The following is a 22,112-nucleotide window of genomic DNA, read 5'->3' on the forward strand; positions in this document are numbered from 1 at the left end:
TGGTTTAGAAATTTAACAGGAAAAGAAATACATTTCTGTAATTTTGATTTTTTTAACATCTGAGACTTCTGTGAAATCATATGGAATGAAAAACTGGGGTTGGCTTTGTTATTGTGAGTTTGGTTTAGTTCAACATAGGTATTGGACAGTATATGATAAACCCTTTCCAGTTCCGTTTGCAAACTAGTTATATGTACAGCGCTCTAGAGCAGTGGGTCTCATGAGCATGTGCCAGGTGGTCTCTGGACTGACCTTGTCATCTTTCTTAGAAGGACTTTCTTGCTGATAACCAACACAACCCAGAGTGCACCGGACTGTTTTGTTTTTAACATCTACTTCTGTGTTACTCCTTCCCTGTCTAATCCTTCATGGTTGTAGTGATTGCTCCTTCTCTTTCTCTCTTATGACATTTCTTCAAACTTGCAGCCTCTGTCTCTCTAACTCTACAACTACTGTACATGAGACTTTATTTTTTAATCCACTTTGACGTCCACCTCCACAGCCATTCCCTGGCAGCAGCAAATCCCTTAATTCTGTGTGGCTGCTTCTGATGTACTGATTATCTAATTATTTGTGCCATAACATCATTTTCAAGGCTTTATTATAAATTATCTGGGACTTTGAAACATAAAACCAGCAAGGTTTGACTGTTAGTTTTGTAATGTAGACTTTCCTTCCAGAAGGCAACAGTCAAGGATCTAAAACTAAATTAACTAACTAAAACGGATTTTAGTTTTGTTACGTTTTGACTTGATTGTGTGGAATGTTTACATGTTTTTAATTAATTCAATAAAAGTTGAAAACAAAAACAGTCAAGGTTGTAGTAGGCAGGAGGTTCAAACAGGGACAATGTGTCCTACTCAGACCCAACAGAAGATTCCAGCTGAGAGGCAGGATGGACCGCTGGGTAAAACCAACAAAAAGGAGCCAGCATGGTAGCTCATAGACTAGCAGTAATATAGCAGTAGAATGAGGAGCGGCGTGAGTTTGACAGAGCTCTGTTTGTACCGAGTGTCCTCTGTTCTCTATTTTTTGGGCATTTTCCAAAGGCATAGCAGCGGGAGGCACCTCAGTTAAAACTGTGCTTTCTAATAAACAGCTCTGTTCAGGCCAACTATCTCACTGTTTTGTGCCATTGGTCATTACAATATTTTTCACTTGAGTACTTGTAGAAAAAACAGTTTTTGGTAATGAATTGACCACAGGTTTTCCTCCATACCTTTCACTTTAACAAAGTGGTCCTTGTCCAAAATGCTAAGAACCATTGCTGCAGAGTTACAGGAAGGTGATACCCTTCATCTCATCTTCAGGCCATTTCCTCAGACCTCTCCTCTATTAACCACATCAAAATGAAAATGTGAAAATTTGGTATCTGTGTCCGTTTTTATCAAGCTTCTTAGATTTACTCCTAAGAATTGCACTAAAAATCTGAGCAGGATAAGAATTTGTCCTGCCTAAGGCCAGGTTTATACTTCACGCGACGCAATGCGTGCTCCTGCGGACACTACTGCTAAGCAAGTGGCGTACTGTTTATACTTGTCTGCGTACTTTACGTAAATCTGGAGGATTCCACCAGGTGGCAGTGTGAGATATTATCACGGTGAGAACAGGTTCGGCTTTGCTGTGTTGTGAATTGCATGAATCGCCCATTAAATTCCGAGGACAGCCTGCCACAATATCTCTGAAAAGGATGGATGTTTAATGATTAAATCCATCAATCCATAGAGCGCCCATTCCAGCAAGCATCAGGCGCGAGATAGAAACAAAATCCCTGGACACCTCATCGCAAATAGAATATAAGCACACACACATACACTAGCGTCATGTTAGTATCATGCACTAAATCCCCAAACCTTCATGTCTTTGGAAGGAAACCGGAGCACACTGTGGAAACCCACCAGGAAAACATGGAAACTCCAGGCAGGGAACACCAGGGACGTGACTCCCTACTGCGAGGAAGCAGTGCTCTCGCTCTGCCACCGTGCCGCCCCCAATTGTGTAACTATTAGCAGTATTCATTATTTAAATTAACGATTTATCTGTAAAATGTATAATATATACTCTGATGCATTTCATCATGAAAGTTACCTCAAGTATAAATCTAAGGATTCTAAATGTGCAGAGAGCTGGAATATCATAAATGTAATGTGTTCTGTGTGACAATCGCCGCCTGCTGTAGCAATTAACAACTGGGTTGGTTTTACAATGACGTTTACGGCAGTCTACTTTAACGACAAAGTAAACTACGAGATTAATCACGAAATAGACTTTTTTCTTCACTGTTTCCTTATTTTCATTTTCTGTGGCTCAAATACACTTTTGTACATTCCAATGCTGTTGTGATGCAAAAAAGGGGGCACAGAAGATGGTATGTGAAACCTTTAAAATGTATGGCGTCATTACGACGGGGAATATGCAACACTTGTATTGCCTATGCGAGAAATAGATGAAGAAAAGCACCACGATTGCATTTGTATTTCAGCAATTTGCTGCTTCACCACATCGAACTATTCATCAAACATCAAAGCAGGCACATCAGGCCTGGAGGATCCTCACAGCGGCTCGCTGTCACGTGTTCATAGTACACAGAAACTCTGACGTCACGTTCCGACTTGAACACACTGCGCCCCTGATTTTTTGCTGGTACTGCAACTCGCGCACGTGTCGCTTAAATTTCTGAGGACCATACTAATGAACACTGGGAACACACGCGTTCTAAGCCTGAGGTATAAATCAGCCCTAAGGTCAGGTTTATACTTGATACGACGAGACACGTGCGCCTGTGGATGCTACTGCTATGCAAGCGTTGTACTGTTCATACTTTGTGCGCGTATTTTACGTAAATCTGGAGGATTCCACCAGGTGGCAGTACGAGAAATCATCACATTATGGCGAGAAAACAACGTCTGGTTTCGTTGTGTTGTGAGTTGAGGGGAAAAAAAGACATCAACCACAAAACTTCTTTGCATTGTGATGCTTCTGCGAAGGTTGAAAAAAAGACGGCAACTAAGACACAGGTGATGGTAGGTGAGGCCTTTAAATGTATCACGTCATTATGATGGGGAATATGCGACGCTTGTATTGCCCATGGGCCAAATGGATGAGGAAAAACACCACAAATACTTTCTCATGTCAGCAGTTAAGTTTGATGATTTGCTTCCCTGACTCAAGCCGTACATCAAACATCGCAGCACGCGAATTGATCCTGTTGGAGCCACAACAGACATCAGTCTCCGAGTATTAGCAGCCAGCTACAAGCTCGGCCCAGCAACAGTTTCTAACATTGTGGCCGAGGTCTGCCAAGCCATATAGGCTGCCCTAAAGGAGGGGTTCGTGGCTTTCCTAGATACAGAGCAGTGGGAGAACATAAAACAGGATTTCTGGAACATCCCAGACGGGAAACATGTGAGAGCACTTGCACCATGTAACACGGGGAGTGCGTTTTTTAATTACAAAGGATATATTAGCTTCATCCTAATGACCGTTTGCGATGCCAGATACAGATTCACTTTTGTGGATATAGGAGCATACGTCCTATACAGTGACGCAGGAGTATTTGTGAGAAGCCAATTTGGATCCCCGCTTATTCAAGGGAACCTGTCCCTGTTGCCTCCATCTACTCTGCCTGGCAGTGAAGTCCTGAGCCTCCATGTGTTCATCGCAGATGAAGCATTCCCCTTGAATGACAGAGCACAAGACATCACCAAACCATGCATTGCTCAACACAGTTACCTCTGCGCTGGTGGCAGTATGGAGCCTGATGGGGGATGATGTGTGTCCAGACACCTGGGGCCTCATGCATAACGCCGTGCGTAGAATTCGCGTAAGCACAAAAGCCGAAATGTGCTTACGCACAGAAAAATCCAGATGCAGGAATCTGTGCGTCCGCTCAGCGTGGAAATTAACGCACGTGCACGCGCCTACTGCCCCACCCCAACTCCTCCCAGAATTACGCCTCTTTGAATATGCAAATCAATATAAATAGCCCCTTACGTTCAATGCTTCAGCAAGACCATGGCGAAAGCACGTGAAAAAACAAAAACAAAAAAAAACTTCAGCGAATGTGAAATGGAGGTCCTGCTAGCTGAAATCGAGGCCAGGAAAAATGTTTTATTTGGCATTAGCAACAAAAGGAAACTGATGGAGTGGCATAGCGTGGCGGACGCAGTCAAGAGTGCTGGGGCAGAAAATCGTACTGTGGCCGAATTAAAAAAGAAGTGGTCAGACATTAAAGTTGCCGTGAAAAGGAGAGTCGCAGCTCATCGTCTGCATGTTCGCTCCACTCGAGGAGGTACTGAACTCCCGGAGCTCACACTGTTTGAGCAGCGAGTTGCAGCAATTATTGGCGACACACTCATTGTGAGCATTTTACCTGCGGGTGAGGGAGATTCTGACATCACCGCAGGTGCCGGTGAGTTTTTATTTCTTTTTTGATTACCATGATCCCTACTCGTGTAAATAATTTGTATGAGCAATAAGACAAACAATCAGGTATTAATTACTGTTTATTTATTTCTAGACAATAGTACAAAAGCTGACCCAAATGAGGAGGACGTGGTTCCGGGCTATGATGGTGCTGCTTCTGTGTCGACCACATCTTCGGGCGCTGGCTGCTCACACACCCCTGCCTCAGAAACTGGTGGGCGATCATCTGGCCGTGTGCTAACTGATGCAGTCCTAGAATCTCAAAATGCATTGGTGGATGCGGTGAGAGATGTGGCCAATGAACTAAGAAATATCAAGGCCGTATTGTATGACATTAGCGAAAAATTAACTGATTTGGTGAAAAAATAAATGATGCATCTGCTTACCTGTTTTTACATTCGGTTAATTACATTCATTCGACATTGTAATGCTGTCCAGTGTGGCTGATTATTTGGTGGTCCAGGGTCTGGTTCATCATACCGCATCTCTTCAGGTATGGGCAAGTTACGAATGACTGCCATATTATGTAGAATGCTACATGTTTGCACGATGCGGCACACTTTCTGTGGACTATAGAGCAGCACTCCACCAGTCTAATCCAGGCAGCGCCAACTGCCCTTAAGCTGCCCTATTGTACGTTCTACCACCGGCCGAGCCCAAGAGTGGAGGTCAGTATAACGTCGCTCTAGTTCAGTCAGTGGGTTGGCGAGAGGGGTGAGGAGCCACGTCTTCAGTGGGTGCCCGCTGTCACCTAAGTAATCGTGTTATATGCAGGGCCGCTGCTGGCCAAATGGGTGCCCTAAGCAGAAATTTACTTTTGTGCCCCTCCCCCAAATATTACGGAAGTAAAAATAAAATAATAAAAAAAACACCTACTATAGGGGCCAAAATAGAACTTTATTCAAATAAGGTGTGCTTAGCCTACTCTGCATTCACCGTAAAATGCAATATATATGTTTATATTTTTGTTTATTTGTATATGTATATTATTAATATTAATTTATTATTATAATATATAAAAACGATTTTTTTGAGCAGCTGGGATGGTGCCCCCCTGGGAGTTGGTGCCCTACGCAGACTGCGTACTCTGCGTATAGGGAGCGGCGGTACTGGTTATATGGTTACATCGTACAGATAACGAACAACTGTAAACAAAAAGGTAATAAATGTCTTATCTTACCGAGAAGCCAGCCATCACGCACAGCACCATTTTCAAGTTTGTTCCCCGCACTACTATGTTTCAGGATGAATGAATCATGAGTTGAGCCACAACAACATTACTGAGGAGCATTTTCACATCACTGATGATTTGCACATTAATAGAGTGAAAATGCTTTCTATTCACATAAACAAATTAATTCTGTGGCGGTGCCTTTATAGCAATGTGTGTGCAGTCGACCGCTCTGATTTACATTGGGAAAACCGGCCATTGCTGCAAATTGCGCTTTGATGTTTGCCTGTTCAACAGTAGTGTACGGAAATCTGATATCTGCTTGACAAGCGGATAATACCATCCCATACAGCTGGCATGGCACGACTCAGTGAAGACTGAGAAATGCCGGATCGGTCAGCCAGTTCACGCTGAAAAGCTCCTGTGGCTAAAAATCCGAGAGTGGACAACACTTGCAAAGGAGAAGGTAGAGCACAATTCCTCAAAGTCTGCCTTTGTAAAGCCGGCGCAACTTCAGCACACAGCTCCAAGAGGATCACTCTTGGAAAACTAAACCGACTTAGAAGCCAGTCATCATCATGTGCCAAGAAATCAGTATGATCTCGGAATACGCATTCTCTTCTAACTAGGGGGCTCCGCTCGCCAACCCCTGGTGTCGGGTAACCCGAAATACATTGATGTATGTATGAGATATATTGGAGTGTAAAGGTGTAGATGATGAACAAAGGAAGTAAAGAACCCATAGCATGGCACATTAGAAAGATGTATTGGAATATTTCTTTATACACAACATTTGTAGTAAAGATGGTGTGTTGTCCTTGAATGAGTTTTCCTTGGTATGGAGTATCTATAACTTTAATTTTTAATGTCAGATGAACGCCGAACTCTTGAGAAGGCAACATAAAGTTGTCCATGTCCAAGTACAGGCTCAGAGAGGTATATGCCAACTCTGTCCATGGTTTGTCCTTGGGATTTGTTGATTGTCATGGCAAATGCAGGTTTAATGGGAAATTGGCGTTGTTTAAGTGTAAAAGGTAATTCCAGGTCAGAACTTGTCTGCTTCTGCTTTTGTATTGGCCTCTCTTTCAACGTCATGTAGCATTTTTATAGACTTAGCTAATGGGTGATTGTTTATGACTTCAGCGACGTTTCTCATTATCAGCTCTGTGCATTGCTTGTTTTCAGGAAGGTTCATTCATTGATAGATTGCGTCATCTGGATCTAACACATAGATTTGTGCATATTTGCGTTCGTGATTTGGTTGAGGGTGCACTGTTCCAATCCGATGTAATATTTGTCCACATACGCAAAAGCAGTATGGGCCATTGTCAGCTGGTGGCCTGATATTTACCCCGGTAGATGCAAAAGCAAATGAACTATCGTAGGATCTAATGCAGTCCATAAAGTTTTTACTTTCAGGTACATCGTTAGTTAGAAGCTTCCATAGATATTAAGGATATTCATTTAAAGGAGGCAGTCTAACTTGACCCTTTTGACAACAACGTGTAAACTCATTAGTTGTATTGCCAGTTGTTTCTTCAGGGAAGTTAAGTGAATGACAATGACAGCAAATGATATTCATTAATCCTAATGATTGTTCACAAATAGTGGACTCATTACAGAATGCGTTGTCAGCTAATTGGCGGAATTGTTTAGCGGTTGTTTGTCGTTCCTTTCTTTGCCATTTATCTAATGACTCTGCTGTTTGAGAGGCGCGTTGTAGGTGTCTGCGTTCATTAATTGTATTCAGGCGGGCTCGCTTCTGTATGTCCGTTAGTTAAGATGTTTCGTTTTGGAGCCGTGACTCCTTTGGTTGCGTTGTTTGAGAAGAGCGTTGTAGGCGCCTGCGTTCATTTTTTTTATCCAGGCGGGCTCGTTTTTGTAGCCCCGTCAGTCGAGCTCTTTCTTTTTGGAGCCGTGCCTGCTTTGCTTGCGGCATTTCAGACGCGCGCTGTAGGCGCCTGCGTTCATTGATTTTATCCAGGTGGGTGATTGTTCTGTTAATAATGCATCACTGTAATGTGAGTCACATATGCTATATGGTTTGTACGTGGGAAGATGCCGTACATTTAATACGGAGAGTTCATTTATTCTTATTTCCCGGACCATGCTGTGTAGTGTGGACATTTAGTTCAGAAGCGCGTTGTAGGCACCTGCGCCTTTCGTACTATCTTTGTGGACCTTTGCGGACCCTGTAGCGTCTTCCATTTGACTCTGGGGTGCAGTGCAGAATCCTCTTTTCTGTGTGGCATTAGTTGAGCTATTTCGCTTTTGAGCCGTGACTCCTTCGTTAGTTGAGCTCTTTCATGTTTGAGCCGTGACTCCTTTGTTTGCGGTGGATCACACTTCGCTTGCGGTTTATGAGACGCACGCTGTAGGCGCCTGCGCACTATGTCTCCTGCATCCATCGCCATGTACCTGGGTCCGTGCCTTCTGGTTTACCATTCTCAGTTAGTAATATGGATCCTTCCATTTGTGAGGTCCTCTAGCAACGCTAAAGCAGCCATGGCAGTGGAATAGTTTGGCCATTCTGTGGACCATTATATTGTTACAGGTTAATTACAATCAGATGCATTAAATTTATGAACGATATGCGGTTAATTTCAGTGTATTTGATAAAGCCGCCGCCGTGGATGTGGATCTAAGAAAGGGTAACCACACAGGAACAGTAGCACTGCTTTGATGTTGGGTGCCGCCAGTCTGCAAAACCGAGTGGAGAACTTGTGTACGACAAGGTATGAGGTACCATGGAAAAGTGCGTGGCTTTACGCCAAGTTTAGGTTTTATACATCGCGATTTGAACGTGGAAACGTTTGTACGCAACATTTCTGTGCGTACGCACCGTTTATACATGAGGCTCCTAGTGAATGATGGCGACATCCCAGGAGAATGGAGATGCACAGTTAAGGGAGATTCCAACCTAACAAATCCAGGACACCTCACCGCTATCCGGGCTACAAGACCTGGCACTCTTGTCCGTGACTGTCTGAAGGAATATTTTCTGACTGTTGCAGGGAAAGTGTCCCTCCAGGATGCTGTGCTCCAGTGAGACTCAAGTCAGTTAAGGCTGTGTTTATGCTCTAAACCTTTGAGGGACAGATAATGACAAATATTCAACAAGATTGAAGGAAACTTTTTTTTTTTTTTTTAATTACGTGACATTTTTGGAAGAAATACTTTTGTTGCAGTAATGCTGAAGAGTTCTGTAAGACCTTTCACACAGGTTTGTTTAATTATATGTGTAAAACTTAAACTATTTTTAAAAGGTGTGCTTGACGTGCAAAAACATATGTAAACAATCGGAACACTTAAACATAAACCAATAAAAGTCCAATAAATGAACACAAATACAGTATACATGCAGTTTCCACCTTCAGCAATGAAAATTATTGCAAACAGTATGTGCAAAAAATCAATACAAATGTGTATAAAGTTTCCACCTTTAAACACTGAAAGCTATTTTAAACAAACCAATAAAAGTCAAAGTACAATAAATTAACACAAATATATATGCAGTTTCCACCTATAACAGTGAAAACTATTTCAAACATCAACATACAGTATAAAACTCAATGTGCAAAAAATAGAAATGTACAGTACATCCAGTTTGCATCTTTCGATTAAGACTGTAAGTGCAAACCTTTTGTAAAGCTACTCCTAAGCGAGCATGACTTGCGTTATCTCTTTTACCAGTTTCTTGGCATCTGCTTCTGCAAGCTGCAAAAGAAACTGTTCGAGGTAATTACAAAATGCACTGTACATGTTTTGGGATGTCCGAGTTTGACTTTGCAGTTGAGCTAAAATCTGAAGAATAGCAGCATCCACAAGGTCAGCTCTATCGTCTCGCTTTCTCTTCCCTGATGGCTCTAAAGTTGTTGAAAACTGACTGGACTTGGAAGGACCTGGTGAAGGGAGCTCAGTTGTCGGCGGAGGCACATGTGTCGTATTTGGTCCGGGAATTTCTTGGTTGCTTGTCTGTAACCACAAGGAAAAATGCAATTTATTTCTGTCAACAGACCGTACTGACTGCAACATGGGAGCAAAAAAAAATATTTGGAGGCAATATACCTTTACATATTTGTTTGGCACCTTTGAAATGCAGTTGGTCACATTTCTGTTGTTTTTCGAGTCGGAGTGCAGGTGGGCGAAGTGACTTGATCTGGGTCACACAGTATCAGTGGTGGGATATGAACCCACAGCACCACACAGCCTATATCAGGGGTGTCCAACTCCAGTCCTGGAAGGCCACAGTGGCTGCAGGTTTTCATTCTGACCCTTTTCCTAATCAGTGCCCAGTTTTCACTGCTAATTAAATTCCTTTTCCCTTCATTTTAATAGCCCTGTTTTTAAGGATTCAGCCCTCTGAATGGATTCTTTTCTTAATTAAATGGCAGCCAAACAGAAATGAGATGTGAAACGAGCCAACAGATGACCAGCTAAATCAACCAGGTTCTTGATGAGAACCCAATTCTTGCTGTTGATTAAACCCGTTATTTAATTCAACAGCTTACTGCTGCTCTCATTCTGCCACAGCAGACATTTCCAAAACTGATCATTTTCTGTTGTTTCTAAGAACACCGTCAAAATGCTTTGGTGACCTGAGGAGATCAGCCATACTGAGACCTTCACCTTTCTTTATTTTCAGATACTGTGATGAGCTGGTCACGTGGTGGCTTGTCTTGTGTCTCGTTATTGTTTGGCTGCTAATTAAGAGAAAAGAAACAACTATGGGGATTACGAACTAAGACACAAGAAGTTAACCTACAACAAAAATGGTCACTAATTAAAAAGATGGTTAGAATGAAAACCTGTAGCCAGAACTGGAGTTGGACACCTCTGGCCTATATACACAACTTATCTTATTTTAATTTAATTATTATATAATACGCTATCGTGGCTGTTCGTTTGTCTGTCCAGGATTTTAAATCACCTGTAGCTCACAGTTTGACCCATTGAGCTGAAATTTGGTACACATGCACTACGTGACCTCTACTGTTCGCTTTCGGGTGATGATTTCTATTCCTCTTTTTATTTTAATTTTATTGTTGAATCAACTCTCGGCAGTGTCCCGCTGGGAGGCCGTGCGGCACATGCGTACGGGCACCGTTCTCATCCCTTCGCCGTCGCTTCCCCTATCTCTTCATATCTTAAATCATTCTTGAGGCAGATTGAAGTCTTAAGTGGCAGCTTAAGTGAAAAATTAAGGAAAACGTATTAAGTAATTACAACACAAACACTGACTTAATCAGTTTTAACGCGAAAAGATGCAGAAGAAAGAAGAGAAGAAGTGGGCCGCTAGGGTGGAGAAAAGAAGAACTGCTTAGGAAACGAATGCTAAACGTACAGTGAAAAAGTATGAAACTAGAAGTCAAGTGTATTCACTGCACATTATTGTACAGTACGCCATTACTGGTGTGTAAATATTTGACATGTTGCTAAAAAGTAAATGATTAGGATAGTAATATATGAAGAAAACGAAGTTAAAATAAATTGCTCAGTGAGTAGGTGATGATAGCTAAGCATCACATTAACATAAAATATATTATACACTATAACATATACTATGCGTATTTGTTAAGTATGATGTTTACCACTTACCACAGTATTGAAATTTGTGTCGGTTGTACGATGGGTCACAAAGTTCTGCAGCCATGCAAGACGCCTGACGATCTCAGGACAAAGCACTGCATCAGCCGAATCACCACTTCTTTTCCCGGACATTTTCCGCTTTGCACAAACGTATCTGTGTCGAATTTGTTTCCATATCCACTTCCAAAGACCTGGCGATTTGATGCCAGCTATTCTGACACGTTTCTTTGTCACTATGGAGAGGGGTCATCATATCGTAAAGATGGCGATAATTTCTAACCTCCTCTATCAGCTCTTCCTCGAAGCGTATAGCCATGTTGATTGTAAACAAAAACTCTGACGTCACGTTCCAAATTGAACACGCTGCTCCCCTCGACTTTTTGCTGGTATTGCAACTCACGCGATACTTCACACGATGCGACGCGTGCTGCAGCGGACGCTACTGTTGCGCATGCGTTGTACTGTTCATTCTTGCACGTGTACTGTACGTAAATCTGTAAGATTCCACCAGGTGGCAGTGCGAAATACCATCACGGTGAGAAGGCGTTCGGCTTCACTCTGTTGTGAATTGCCTGAAACACCAATTACATTCCGAGGACACCTTGCCGCAATATCTATGAAGCGTACTGACTAAGAAATGCCATCACAGCAGCCAAGAGGCAGTACAGAGAGAAGCTGAAGGGCTTCTGTTCTACTGCTGACTCTGGAAGTATGTGGCAGGGCCTACAGCACATCATAGACTACAGGACCACAACCAGCACAATCAGCTCCACAGACAGTCAGCCGGATGATCTCCACACTTTCTACACCCGCTTTGAGACATCCAGCAACAGCACAGAGTGGAGGCACACACACACCTGGACCACCCAACCCCCCTCCTCTCCCCCAATGGTCTCTTCAGGTCAGGTACACAAAGCACTGAGGAAGATCAACCCTGGTAAGGTAGCAGGACCAGACAACATCCCTGGGCGGGCTCTCAGAGAATGTGCCAACGAGCTGGCTGATGTTCTCTACTACAGCTTCAACCTTTCCCTCAGTCGGAGCATCGTTCCATCCTGCTTTAAGACTACAATCATCGTCCCCCTTGCTAAAAAAAGCCCACCCACCTTCCTGAATGACTACAGGCCGGTAGCACTCACTCCAATCATCATGAAGTGTTTTGAGAGAGTGGTGCTGGCCCACATTCAGAGCAGCATACTAGACACTCTGGACCCCCTGCAGTATGTCTACCGGCCCAACAGGTCCACCTCAGATGCCATTGCGGCCGCACTACATTATTCCCTCTCCCATCTGGAGAACAAAGACTCCTACATCAGGATGCTCTTTGTTGACTACAGCTCTGCCTTTAACACGGATATCCCCCATAAACTCACCTGCAAACTGTGTGCACTTGGCCTACACCCCACCCTCTGTGACTGGCTCCTAGACCTTCTGACTAGCAGGCCCCAGTCTGTCAGGATTGATAATAGGATTTCAGCCATCGTTATCACAAACACAGGCACCCCACAGGGATGTGTCCTCAGCCCCATCTACACCCTGTTCACCCACGACTGTGTCACCTCCCACAAAGATAATATCATCCTAAAGTTCGCAGATGACACTGCAGTGATAGGTCGCATCACTGGAGGGAATGAAGTGGCCTACAGGAGGGCGGTGGCAGTCTGGTGTCATGGTGTGAGGACAACAAACTCACCCTTAACACAGACAAGACGAAGGAGATGATAGTGGACATGAGGAAGGAGAGGAGATCTCACTGGCCACTGTTCATCTGAGGGCTTGAAGTGGAGAGGGTGAGCAGCATTAAATACCTGGGCGTCTACATCAGTGAGGACCTCACTTGGACACTTAACACCACACAGCTTGTCAAGAGGGCCCAGCAGCGTCTGTACTTTCTGAGGAGGCTGAGGAAGATTGGTATGTCGACTAAGATCCTCTGAAACTTTTACAGCTGCATTGTTGAGAGCATCTTGACCAGCTGCATCACCATGTGGTACGGCAACACTACTTCTATGGACCGCAAACGCCTGCAGAGAGTGGTAAAGACTGCTGAGAAGATCACCAGGACCCCACTGCCCTCCCTGCAGAGCATCTACAACTGCAGAGTCCACAGGAGAACTGCCTCAATCCTCAGGGACCCCACCCAGGGACCCCACCCACCCCCAACACAAACTGTTCGCACTTCTACCCTCGAGCAGGAGGTATAGAAGTATGAAATGCAGGACTTCCAGGCTAAAGAACTCTTTCTTTCCCAAGGTCATTAGACTCCTAAATAACTGACTGGAGTTTATAACCATGGTGCATCTCATTCTATCTACCTTACACAACTGTATTTGACTTGTCCATCACACGCCTACCTGCACATTACACTTTATACTTCTATTCTGTTTTTATACTTTGTGCTGCCTCTGTTACTTATTATCTATCTGCTACTTATTATTTATGTTTATCTTTATACGTTGGTTTTGTCATTTGGTGTGGACAGCAAAGAAAGACTTTCATTGTACAGGGAAACATGTTTCCTTACTGTGCACATGACAATAAACTTTGAACTTCTCATGATTAAATCCATCATTTCAGGGATGCCCCCACTGCAGCAAGCAGACAGAAACAATCCCTGGACGGGGCATCAGCTCATCGCAAGGTGAACACAAACACTCACATACACAAGTGTCATTTTAGTGTCACCAAATCCCCAAACCCACCAGGAAAATGTGCAAACTCCAGACAGGTAACACCAGAGACGTGACTCCCTGCAAGGCAGCAGTGTTACCGCGTTGCCACCGTGCCATCCACATATGTGTAATTATTAACAGTATTAATTTGAATGAAGTAAATGAATCATGTGTAAAATGTAATACATATAATTTAATGCATTTCATCATGAAAGAGATATCAAGAATAAATCTAAGGCTTGTAAATGTGCAGAGTGCTGGAATGTTATAAATTTAATGTGTTCTGTGTGGCAATTGCTGCTTGCTGCTGCTGCCAATGCAGGAGGAAGCCCCAGAAGCACATAGCGATTAACAGTTTTAAGATTTGTTTACGACGGTCAACTTTAGTGATAAAATAAACTACGAGGTTAAAGTGGACATTTCGAGATTTAAGCCGAAATTTCCACTTTAATCACAAAATACACCTTTTCGCCATGTCCCTAACTTTTTTCCTCTTCGCCTCAAATACGCTGCTGTATTTTCAAAATGTATCGTGTCATTACGATGGGGAATATGCGACACTTGAATATAAAAGCACCATGAATGCATTTGTATGTCGTAATTTTGCTTCACCACATCGAACCATTCATCAGACATCGAAGCAGGCACATCGATCCTGGAGGATCCTCACAGCAGCTCGCTGTCACATGTTGACAGTAACCAGAGACTCTGACGTCACGTTCTGACTTGAACATACTGCGCCCCCCGGCTTTTTGCTGGTACTGCAACTCGCGCACGTGTCACGTTCATTTCTGAGGACATGTTCAGAGGAGGACATATGAAATGAACGGTGGGAGTGTGTGGCAGCCATGATGCGTGCGTGAATACTGTTAATACACACATGGGGGTTACACGGTGGCGGAGCGTTAGCACTGCTGTCTTGCAGGGAGTCACATCGCTGATATTCCCTGCCTGGAGTTTACATGTTTTCCTGCTGGGTTTCCTCAGTGTGCTCCAGTTTCCTTCCAAAGATATGCAGATTTGGTTACACTAAAATTATGCAAGTGTATGTGAGTGCTTGTATTCACCTTGCGATGAGCTGATGCCTCATCCAGGGATTGTTTCTGCCTCATGCCCAGTGCTAGCTGTAATGGCCAAATCCCTGGACTGGTGGATTTAATCATTAAACATCCTTTTCAGAGATATCGCGGTAAGGTGTTATCGGAATTTAATGGGTGTTCCAGGCAATTCACAACACAGCGAAGCCGAACCTGTTCTCACCGTGATAATATCTCGCACTGTCACCTGGTGGATTCCTCCAGATTTACGCAAAGTATGTGTGCAAGTATAGACACTACAATGCTTGTGTAGCAGGAGCGTCCGCTGCAGCATGCTTCGCGTCACGTGAAGTATAAATCTGGCCGGTACCTCACGTGGAGTCGCAGGGTCTTGTGTCATCTTTGTATTACCTCATGCGTTGTAAGGGCGTACAGAGCTTAGTGCAGTACTTGAGAAATGCTTGGTTGACATACACAAACCATCACTGTTTCAAAGCTGCATTTTCCCTGTGGCTAAAAAGCATAAAGTACCACCACTTTCATTTCGACTGACAGCTTGTGGCTTCTCGACATGTACATTACGTGATCAACCCATCTAAGATTTGTTACAAATATTATTACATCTTTGTCAAATTGATATCTAGCATTTCCAAAATGCTCTGCTTTTCCCGGGATGTGCGTACCGATGTCTGTCTGAATGCCATCTTAGCGAGTTAGGACAATTCACACACTCTTCTAAATCTTGGTAAAGTTAGGAGTAGTTTGCTAAATTACGAAAATCCATCAAATGCTTTTACTCCCCCACTCTTAAGAGTAGGACCAAATTTGTGCTAGCGTCTGAGATTTTTGAGCCAATTAGGACCATTTTTGACTCTGTGACGCTTGACGAATATGGGCGTTTAATCAAAAATATTGATACCAGCCTTGATGCCATGTTTTTTTTTTCTGTTCCTTCTCTGAAGTTAACACTCAACCACAAGTCCAACAGCTTTTATGAAAGCATATTATTATCCCAACAGCAGTAAGAAATTGTCATAAATAAACTGTGTTCATTCCCGGACAGAAAATAATACTAAAAGGAAGCCATACTGCTTTGCTGGTTATGGAGGACAGTAAAACAGTAGCAGCTTTTTCAGACCCACAGAAGAATTCATGTCTGAGTGTATCAATTCAGAATTGAGCCAACAAACGTTGTGGAAAACCAGGGGGCACACCAGCCACCCCGACCCTGACACAGACAGGCAGAGGCGCAAGTTCAGCACATGCTTTTTATTTTTCCACGTGGGAAACACCTTCCCTCATTTCCCACCTTCACAGCACAGTTCCCAGTACACAAAACACTTTCTTTTCTTCTTTCTCTTCCCCTCTCGTTGCCTTCACTTATCCTCCAGCAAGCGTTGTCTCCCTTCCTTCCGACTCTGGCTCTCGGAATAGTGGCTGCTGGCTCCTTTTGGAAGTGCTCCAGGTGCTTGATGTTCTTCTTCCGGCAGCATGCTGCAACTAAGGGCCCAACAGTTCCTGCAGCACCTCCTGGCGGCGCCCACAGAGCTCAGCAGTGCCGTTCCAAACTCCAATTCTCAAGGAGCCCCGTGGGAGACTGAGGCACTGCTGCAACCCAGGGGGGGCTGCCATCTAGCCTTCCGGGGGAGTAAGTTCTCTCCCTCAGTCCTTCCACTGTCGAGGCATCCCAGCTCTCCACCACAACATATTTACACCCAGTAAATGAAAAATGGAACAACACAAACTCACCTGCCCAAAAATGGGCTGTAAACTTCACCCATACGCAAGGTGAGTCTGTGCCATCAATAGAGGACTTTGAAGTAACCCGGGAAGGGAACAGAAGTACAAAGCACTAATAGGGGATATCATGAAACGGCACCGGAAACAACCTCATATCCAATGTATAACAAAGCAATAATCAAAGGATCCAACCTGTAGATGAAATAACAACAGGAGGGGCAACTCATCACTTTGTATTTCTTTTGAAAGTATGATAGTTAGTTTAAAGCAAAATCAAAAAACTCCATCTTGGATGAAGCAAGCCTAGAGCGCTTGAGGTTATTTAAATTCAAAATTGAAAATAACAATCTCAGAATCTCAAAGTAACAGAAATGTTAAGGGACGTGTTATTTGGAAATAAAGTGAAATCATTTTAAGGAGGGGCAAAGAAATAACTACACCATCATACAAAACATAAAAACTGAAAATTTTCAAAGATGGGAGGACCGAACATCAGCCCTGACATTGTGTTATGTGTCAATCTCACTGTATGTACTGTATGTTATTGGTATTTTTGTTGTTTTTCTGTTACTATGTGTCATATTGTTATGTACTGACCTTTTAAAATGTGCCTCTATGCTTTGTGGGCGGTTCCCCTAGAGGCGGGGCCAATCTGACATCACCGCTGCTGGGTTCTCATCCTGGTTTTATACTCCAAGCCAGAAGCAGAATTCACCAACTGAACATTTGGTTTGTGAACGAGTTTGTAAGTATGGCCGTTTTCTTTGGGTTTATCTCTTATATGTATTTCTCTTCTGGTTCGTCCTGCTTCCTCTTCAAAACCGGTCTCGCCCACACTCAGCCGACATGGCATTTCTCGATTCCTATTCGTCCTCTTCCAAACCCTTCCCCACAGTGCCTGCGGCCTCCCATACACCTTGCTATTTTCGTTATACTGTGATGGTTGTTTCCTAAGCCTTTGCTATAAAATGAATGACAGTATCTTCTCTGTTGATGGGTTTTTGTACAACGTCATCTCTATTCCGGGATCCGGCAACTGCCTGTTCCTATCAGTGGGTTATTTCTTGACACAAACGGTTGACGACGTCAATGCACTCTCACTACTGGTAAAGTGACTTTACCACCTTTGCAGAAGCCACTTGTGTCTTTACAACAGCTTCTTACACAGCAAACATCAGAAGGCAAAAATTATCGTGAATACACTTTGAGAATACAACTCTTCTCTAGCATTTGCTTCTATGGGTGCACAGATAACTCAACCTCCTGGCCACGGACCATACTGTTTTAAAATACATGGGCAAATTTATCACCAAATCTCTCCACTATACGCTAACACTTCTAACTCTCCAGGATATGGACAGGTGTATGTTTTTGACACAGCGCAAGCTACTGAAGTATGCTTACAAAATAAAGCAAATGCTGAATGCAGCGAAAATTTACTTCTCCAGCTAGATTCCATGCTCAGAACCATCAACCCGTTCACTAAATCATACAAACACATGCATGAAATCGCTCAGTCCAATCCAACAGCATCTGTACGAATGGTTTTCAAGGAAAACCCTGGGCAGGATTTATGACGATACAATGCCCCAACATGTCACACCGATGTTGCAGTGATTTTCGTCGGAGAAGATGGCGAAACGCCTGCTGAAAGGGACATTTGCATCTATCCCATAGGCAACTCCTGTAAACAGATTTCCACGCTCAATATGAATTACGATCCTATGGTTTACCCACTTTTATTCCCTTATGGAGACATTGGCTGGCACAAAGATTTACAACATGTTCCTAATAAAAGAACCGCCAAGCGAATAAGGCTTACTCAATGCCAGTTTTACGCATACAGATTAGCAATGAGGAATACATTTAGTATTTTGTACTCCAGCGGCAAACTATTCCAACAGTATGTCGTAGATGCGTATGTTAAAACAGAGGGCGCGCAACTCAATTATCTCAGATTACATCAACAAGATCTGCGCGTGGAACAATACAAAGGACTATCAGACGCACTGCAAGCAAAGGCTGAAAATAACAACGTACATGTAGGCAAAATGATCATATTACCGTCCACATTTGCAGGAAGTCCAAGATACATGCAACAAAACTATCAGGATGCCATGGCCATAGTACGTAAATTCAGAAAGCCTGATTTATGTATCACTTTCACATGTAATCCTGCTTGGCCGGAAATTCTACATGCACTGTTGGATACCCAAAGACCGGAGCACAGACTTGATATTGTATTGAGTCTTTTGGATTAAGCTGCAAGAATTACTTAGAGACATTCTACAACAACATCTGTTTGGGGTTGTTATTGATTATATTTACGTAATCGAATTTCAGAAGCGTCAGTTGTACGTGGCTTTTTCTAGGCTTAGATCTTTCGACTCATTATCTGTCGTCTCCACCAATACACCTATTCACAACTGCATCTTTCAAGAAGTATTTATTTCTTCTTGATTTCTGAATTCCTTTCTCACCGTTTTCCGTTCCTGTTCTTACACCGCCGTATGCTATGGCGGGCGTCGGCTAGTATATATATATTTTTGTGACTTATTGCCATGTTTTCTGAATCTTGAATAGCAGATAGTGTTTTGAGACTTGGTAGTTTTGTATTGCCTTTTAAGGCACATCTGTTTTTTAAACAAATATAAACACTCACAATTTCTAACGTTTGTTATTATCTTCACAAGCCAGAGCTTTCATGGTTTTATCTCCCTTGAAAGGCATTTTTGTGTATTTGTGGTCTTTTATAGTCTTTTTGAAGTTTCAAAGTCAAGCTTTCTAGTTTGGGGCCTGCTCGGGCTCAAGCCAGCAAGTAGGATTTGGAGTCTGGCTGAGTTTAGATGAGCCTTTTCTGGTTAAGTCTCTGAAGGTCCTCACCACCTGGCTGAGCACAGCAACTGAATTACTGAATAATTTCAAATCAGAAAAAATAAAACAAAAATATTAGAGAGCTACTGTCTTATAACCTGAATCTCAAGTCCTTCCAAATACTGTGATTTGGCTGCACAAAATTATTGTATATACTTGCGTTTAAGTTGTTCCACGGATAAGTCAGGGCTTGATTTTACTGTATAATTTCTGGTATTTTATAATGTCGGTCATATAAGTCGAATTCGGAAAACAATGCTATTGGTCCAAGAGATTATGATATGCTAACGCCCATCCGAGAGAGTACCCATGGAGCACACAGCCTTTTTTCTATGTATTGTGCCTATGTGACTACACGGTAATACCTGGACTATTCCCAAGTGACATTAGCACTGATTTGTGTTTTATTTGTATCTCACACTCTCATACACCTTTATCGTAAGAGCATCCCTTATCTACTATGGAGCGTTTGATCAGAAGAAAATATGAAGCTGGTTTTAAATTAAAACTTGTTGAAGTGGCAAAAGAAATTGGTAACTGCGCTGCTGCAGCAAAATTCAATGTGTCTGAGAAACTGATATGAGCAGCCACTCCGTATCTCATCTTTGATGTAGACGAGGTCGAGGTCTTGACTTCTCCCAGTATTGTTGGTCTGCTTTGTTTTCTTCTTCCCCATGACGGACCGGTGAATGAGTTTTGGTGAGTTCCCACATGTCACAATGCTATCTTGTCGGGTTGTGTCCACAAAATTATGCAGTTTTCTGCCAAACAGATGGCCAGAAAATCCTGCTGACTATGCCAGTGTCACTGTTGCCCCTTTAAACCCAACAGACAGACACTCAGGACACAGGGTAAAAGCACTATGAAGATTTTTAATCAACTTTCCTTCTTAAACAATGCCCTTCGAGCACCACAGCCAGCAATAGACAATCAAAAAAAATGATAGTTTTCTTCTTCTCTCCTCCACACCTCCCAGCAAGCTTTGTCCACCATCCACCCAACTCTGGTTCACTTGCTGGGTCTTCAGCTGTCCTTTATATATGGTCCGACCCAGAAGTGCTTCTGCTCTTCTGCTCAGGTGACTTGCCAGCACTTTGGGGTCAGATGGAGAAATCACGTTTTCCATCAACCCGGAAGTACATCTGGGCCTCCATTCCCCATCACTCGATAGTACTTCCGAACTATGTAGAAAGTGGAAGTCCCCAGATCCTCCTGCAGAGTCTCCTGGCGGCACCCATGGTACCTAGCAGGGCTGTGTAGCCAATCTCCAGATCCCATGGTGCCCTGTGGGAATCTGGGGCACCACTATGCTGCAGGGAAATCACCATCTAGCATCTTGGGGGAGGCAGTGTCCCAGAGTAGCTGTATTCCCCTAAATTTCAACTCATTGGGCATCCCGGCCGGGTTGAGCTGCTGGTTGTCCATCACAATAGATAGATAGATACTAGCCCCAGGAGGAAATATTTTTTTAAACAAGTATAAAGATAACAAGAAAAAAAGTCTACAAAGGCTACAATTGATGAAGTAATGAGAATATGTCTCTCCTGTATAATACAGTATATATATATATATATATATATATATATATATATATATATATATATATATATATATATATATATATATATATATATATAAAATTTATATTATAAATATATAAATCTGTGAACCATTTCAGGTCTTATTGAAATGTTCCAATCCTAAACCAGGTTAGTCTTTTGTTTATTTCATGTTTACCTAATGCATATGTTGTGTGTAATAAAATGCCTACTCTCTTGTAAAATTAGGTAATGGTATAATTGGGAAGCAGATCAAACAGGAAATTGATTAGGGGTGACACAACATAAAATAAATTAATTTTGGGGTTCCATCATTTAAAAAAGGTATGAAAAAGCAATACGATGATTGAGAGTTACTGTAAAATCTCTGTTGAAGTCTCAAAACTTTTTGGCTGCCTCAGGCCAACAATTCTCGTTTTTACGGTTAACGTGCCTCAAGCGACAGAAGTGAACTCAAATACCAACACCCTGGCGTCCCACTGACTTGCACTGGGGGTCTATTTTGCCATTAGGAGCGACTGTGAGACGATTGAAATAGGAATGTATAGAGTTATAGAAGCTGAAGTGAGCTCTGTAAAATTAATCAGTATTAGCGGTGCTAACATAGCGACCTTAAACGTAAACGACTGAGCCTTGCTCATTATAGAGGAGCAGTTCACTCTGGTTTTAGGGTGCCACAGTCTTTCGTTCCGGTGATGCCCCTTGAGGCTAGTGTTACTCATTAACCAGCGTAAATCTTAAATGACTGCCCCGTTTCTATTTGAGAAGTGTTCATAGATTACAGTTCATCTCTGTGTTAAGATGTCACAATCCTCAGAGTCCGAGGTATTCATATTAGAACAGCTCCTACCTCAGCGTTAATAACTATGCGGAGAGCGGGCATGAAAGAAATAAGCACACTGCTAGAGAACTGCAGGCTTTAATTGGACGTTTATTTTGATACCCTTCTTTGCTTTCACTCCCGGAAGTACGACTTTTATTTCGCTAATTGTTGCTCACACTCCGGCTGGCTTTCCAGTGTGCACCATGGGAACGACGAAGTGGT

The 22,112-nt window shown here is 42.9% G+C and overlaps 2 protein-coding genes across 2 annotated transcripts in view; both read left to right on the forward strand.

Annotated features, from left to right (window-relative positions):
• Positions 1-22,112, forward strand: part of LOC114664335 (zinc finger protein 721-like) — an 86,299-nt gene that overhangs the window by 16,885 nt on the left and 47,302 nt on the right. The gene's annotated exons all lie outside the window — the stretch shown is intronic.
• Positions 4,123-4,852, forward strand: LOC127527759 (nuclear apoptosis-inducing factor 1-like). The gene is made up of 2 exons (XM_051927585.1): positions 4,123-4,411; positions 4,520-4,852. Exons 1-2 carry the CDS (start codon positions 4,141-4,143, stop codon positions 4,792-4,794), a joined length of 546 nt encoding a protein of 181 aa, XP_051783545.1. The 5' UTR covers positions 4,123-4,140; the 3' UTR covers positions 4,795-4,852.

The sequence above is a fragment of the Erpetoichthys calabaricus genome, chromosome 1 (assembly GCF_900747795.2).
Source record: "Erpetoichthys calabaricus chromosome 1, fErpCal1.3, whole genome shotgun sequence".
In the NCBI taxonomy this organism is placed as follows: Eukaryota; Metazoa; Chordata; class Cladistia; order Polypteriformes; family Polypteridae; genus Erpetoichthys; species Erpetoichthys calabaricus.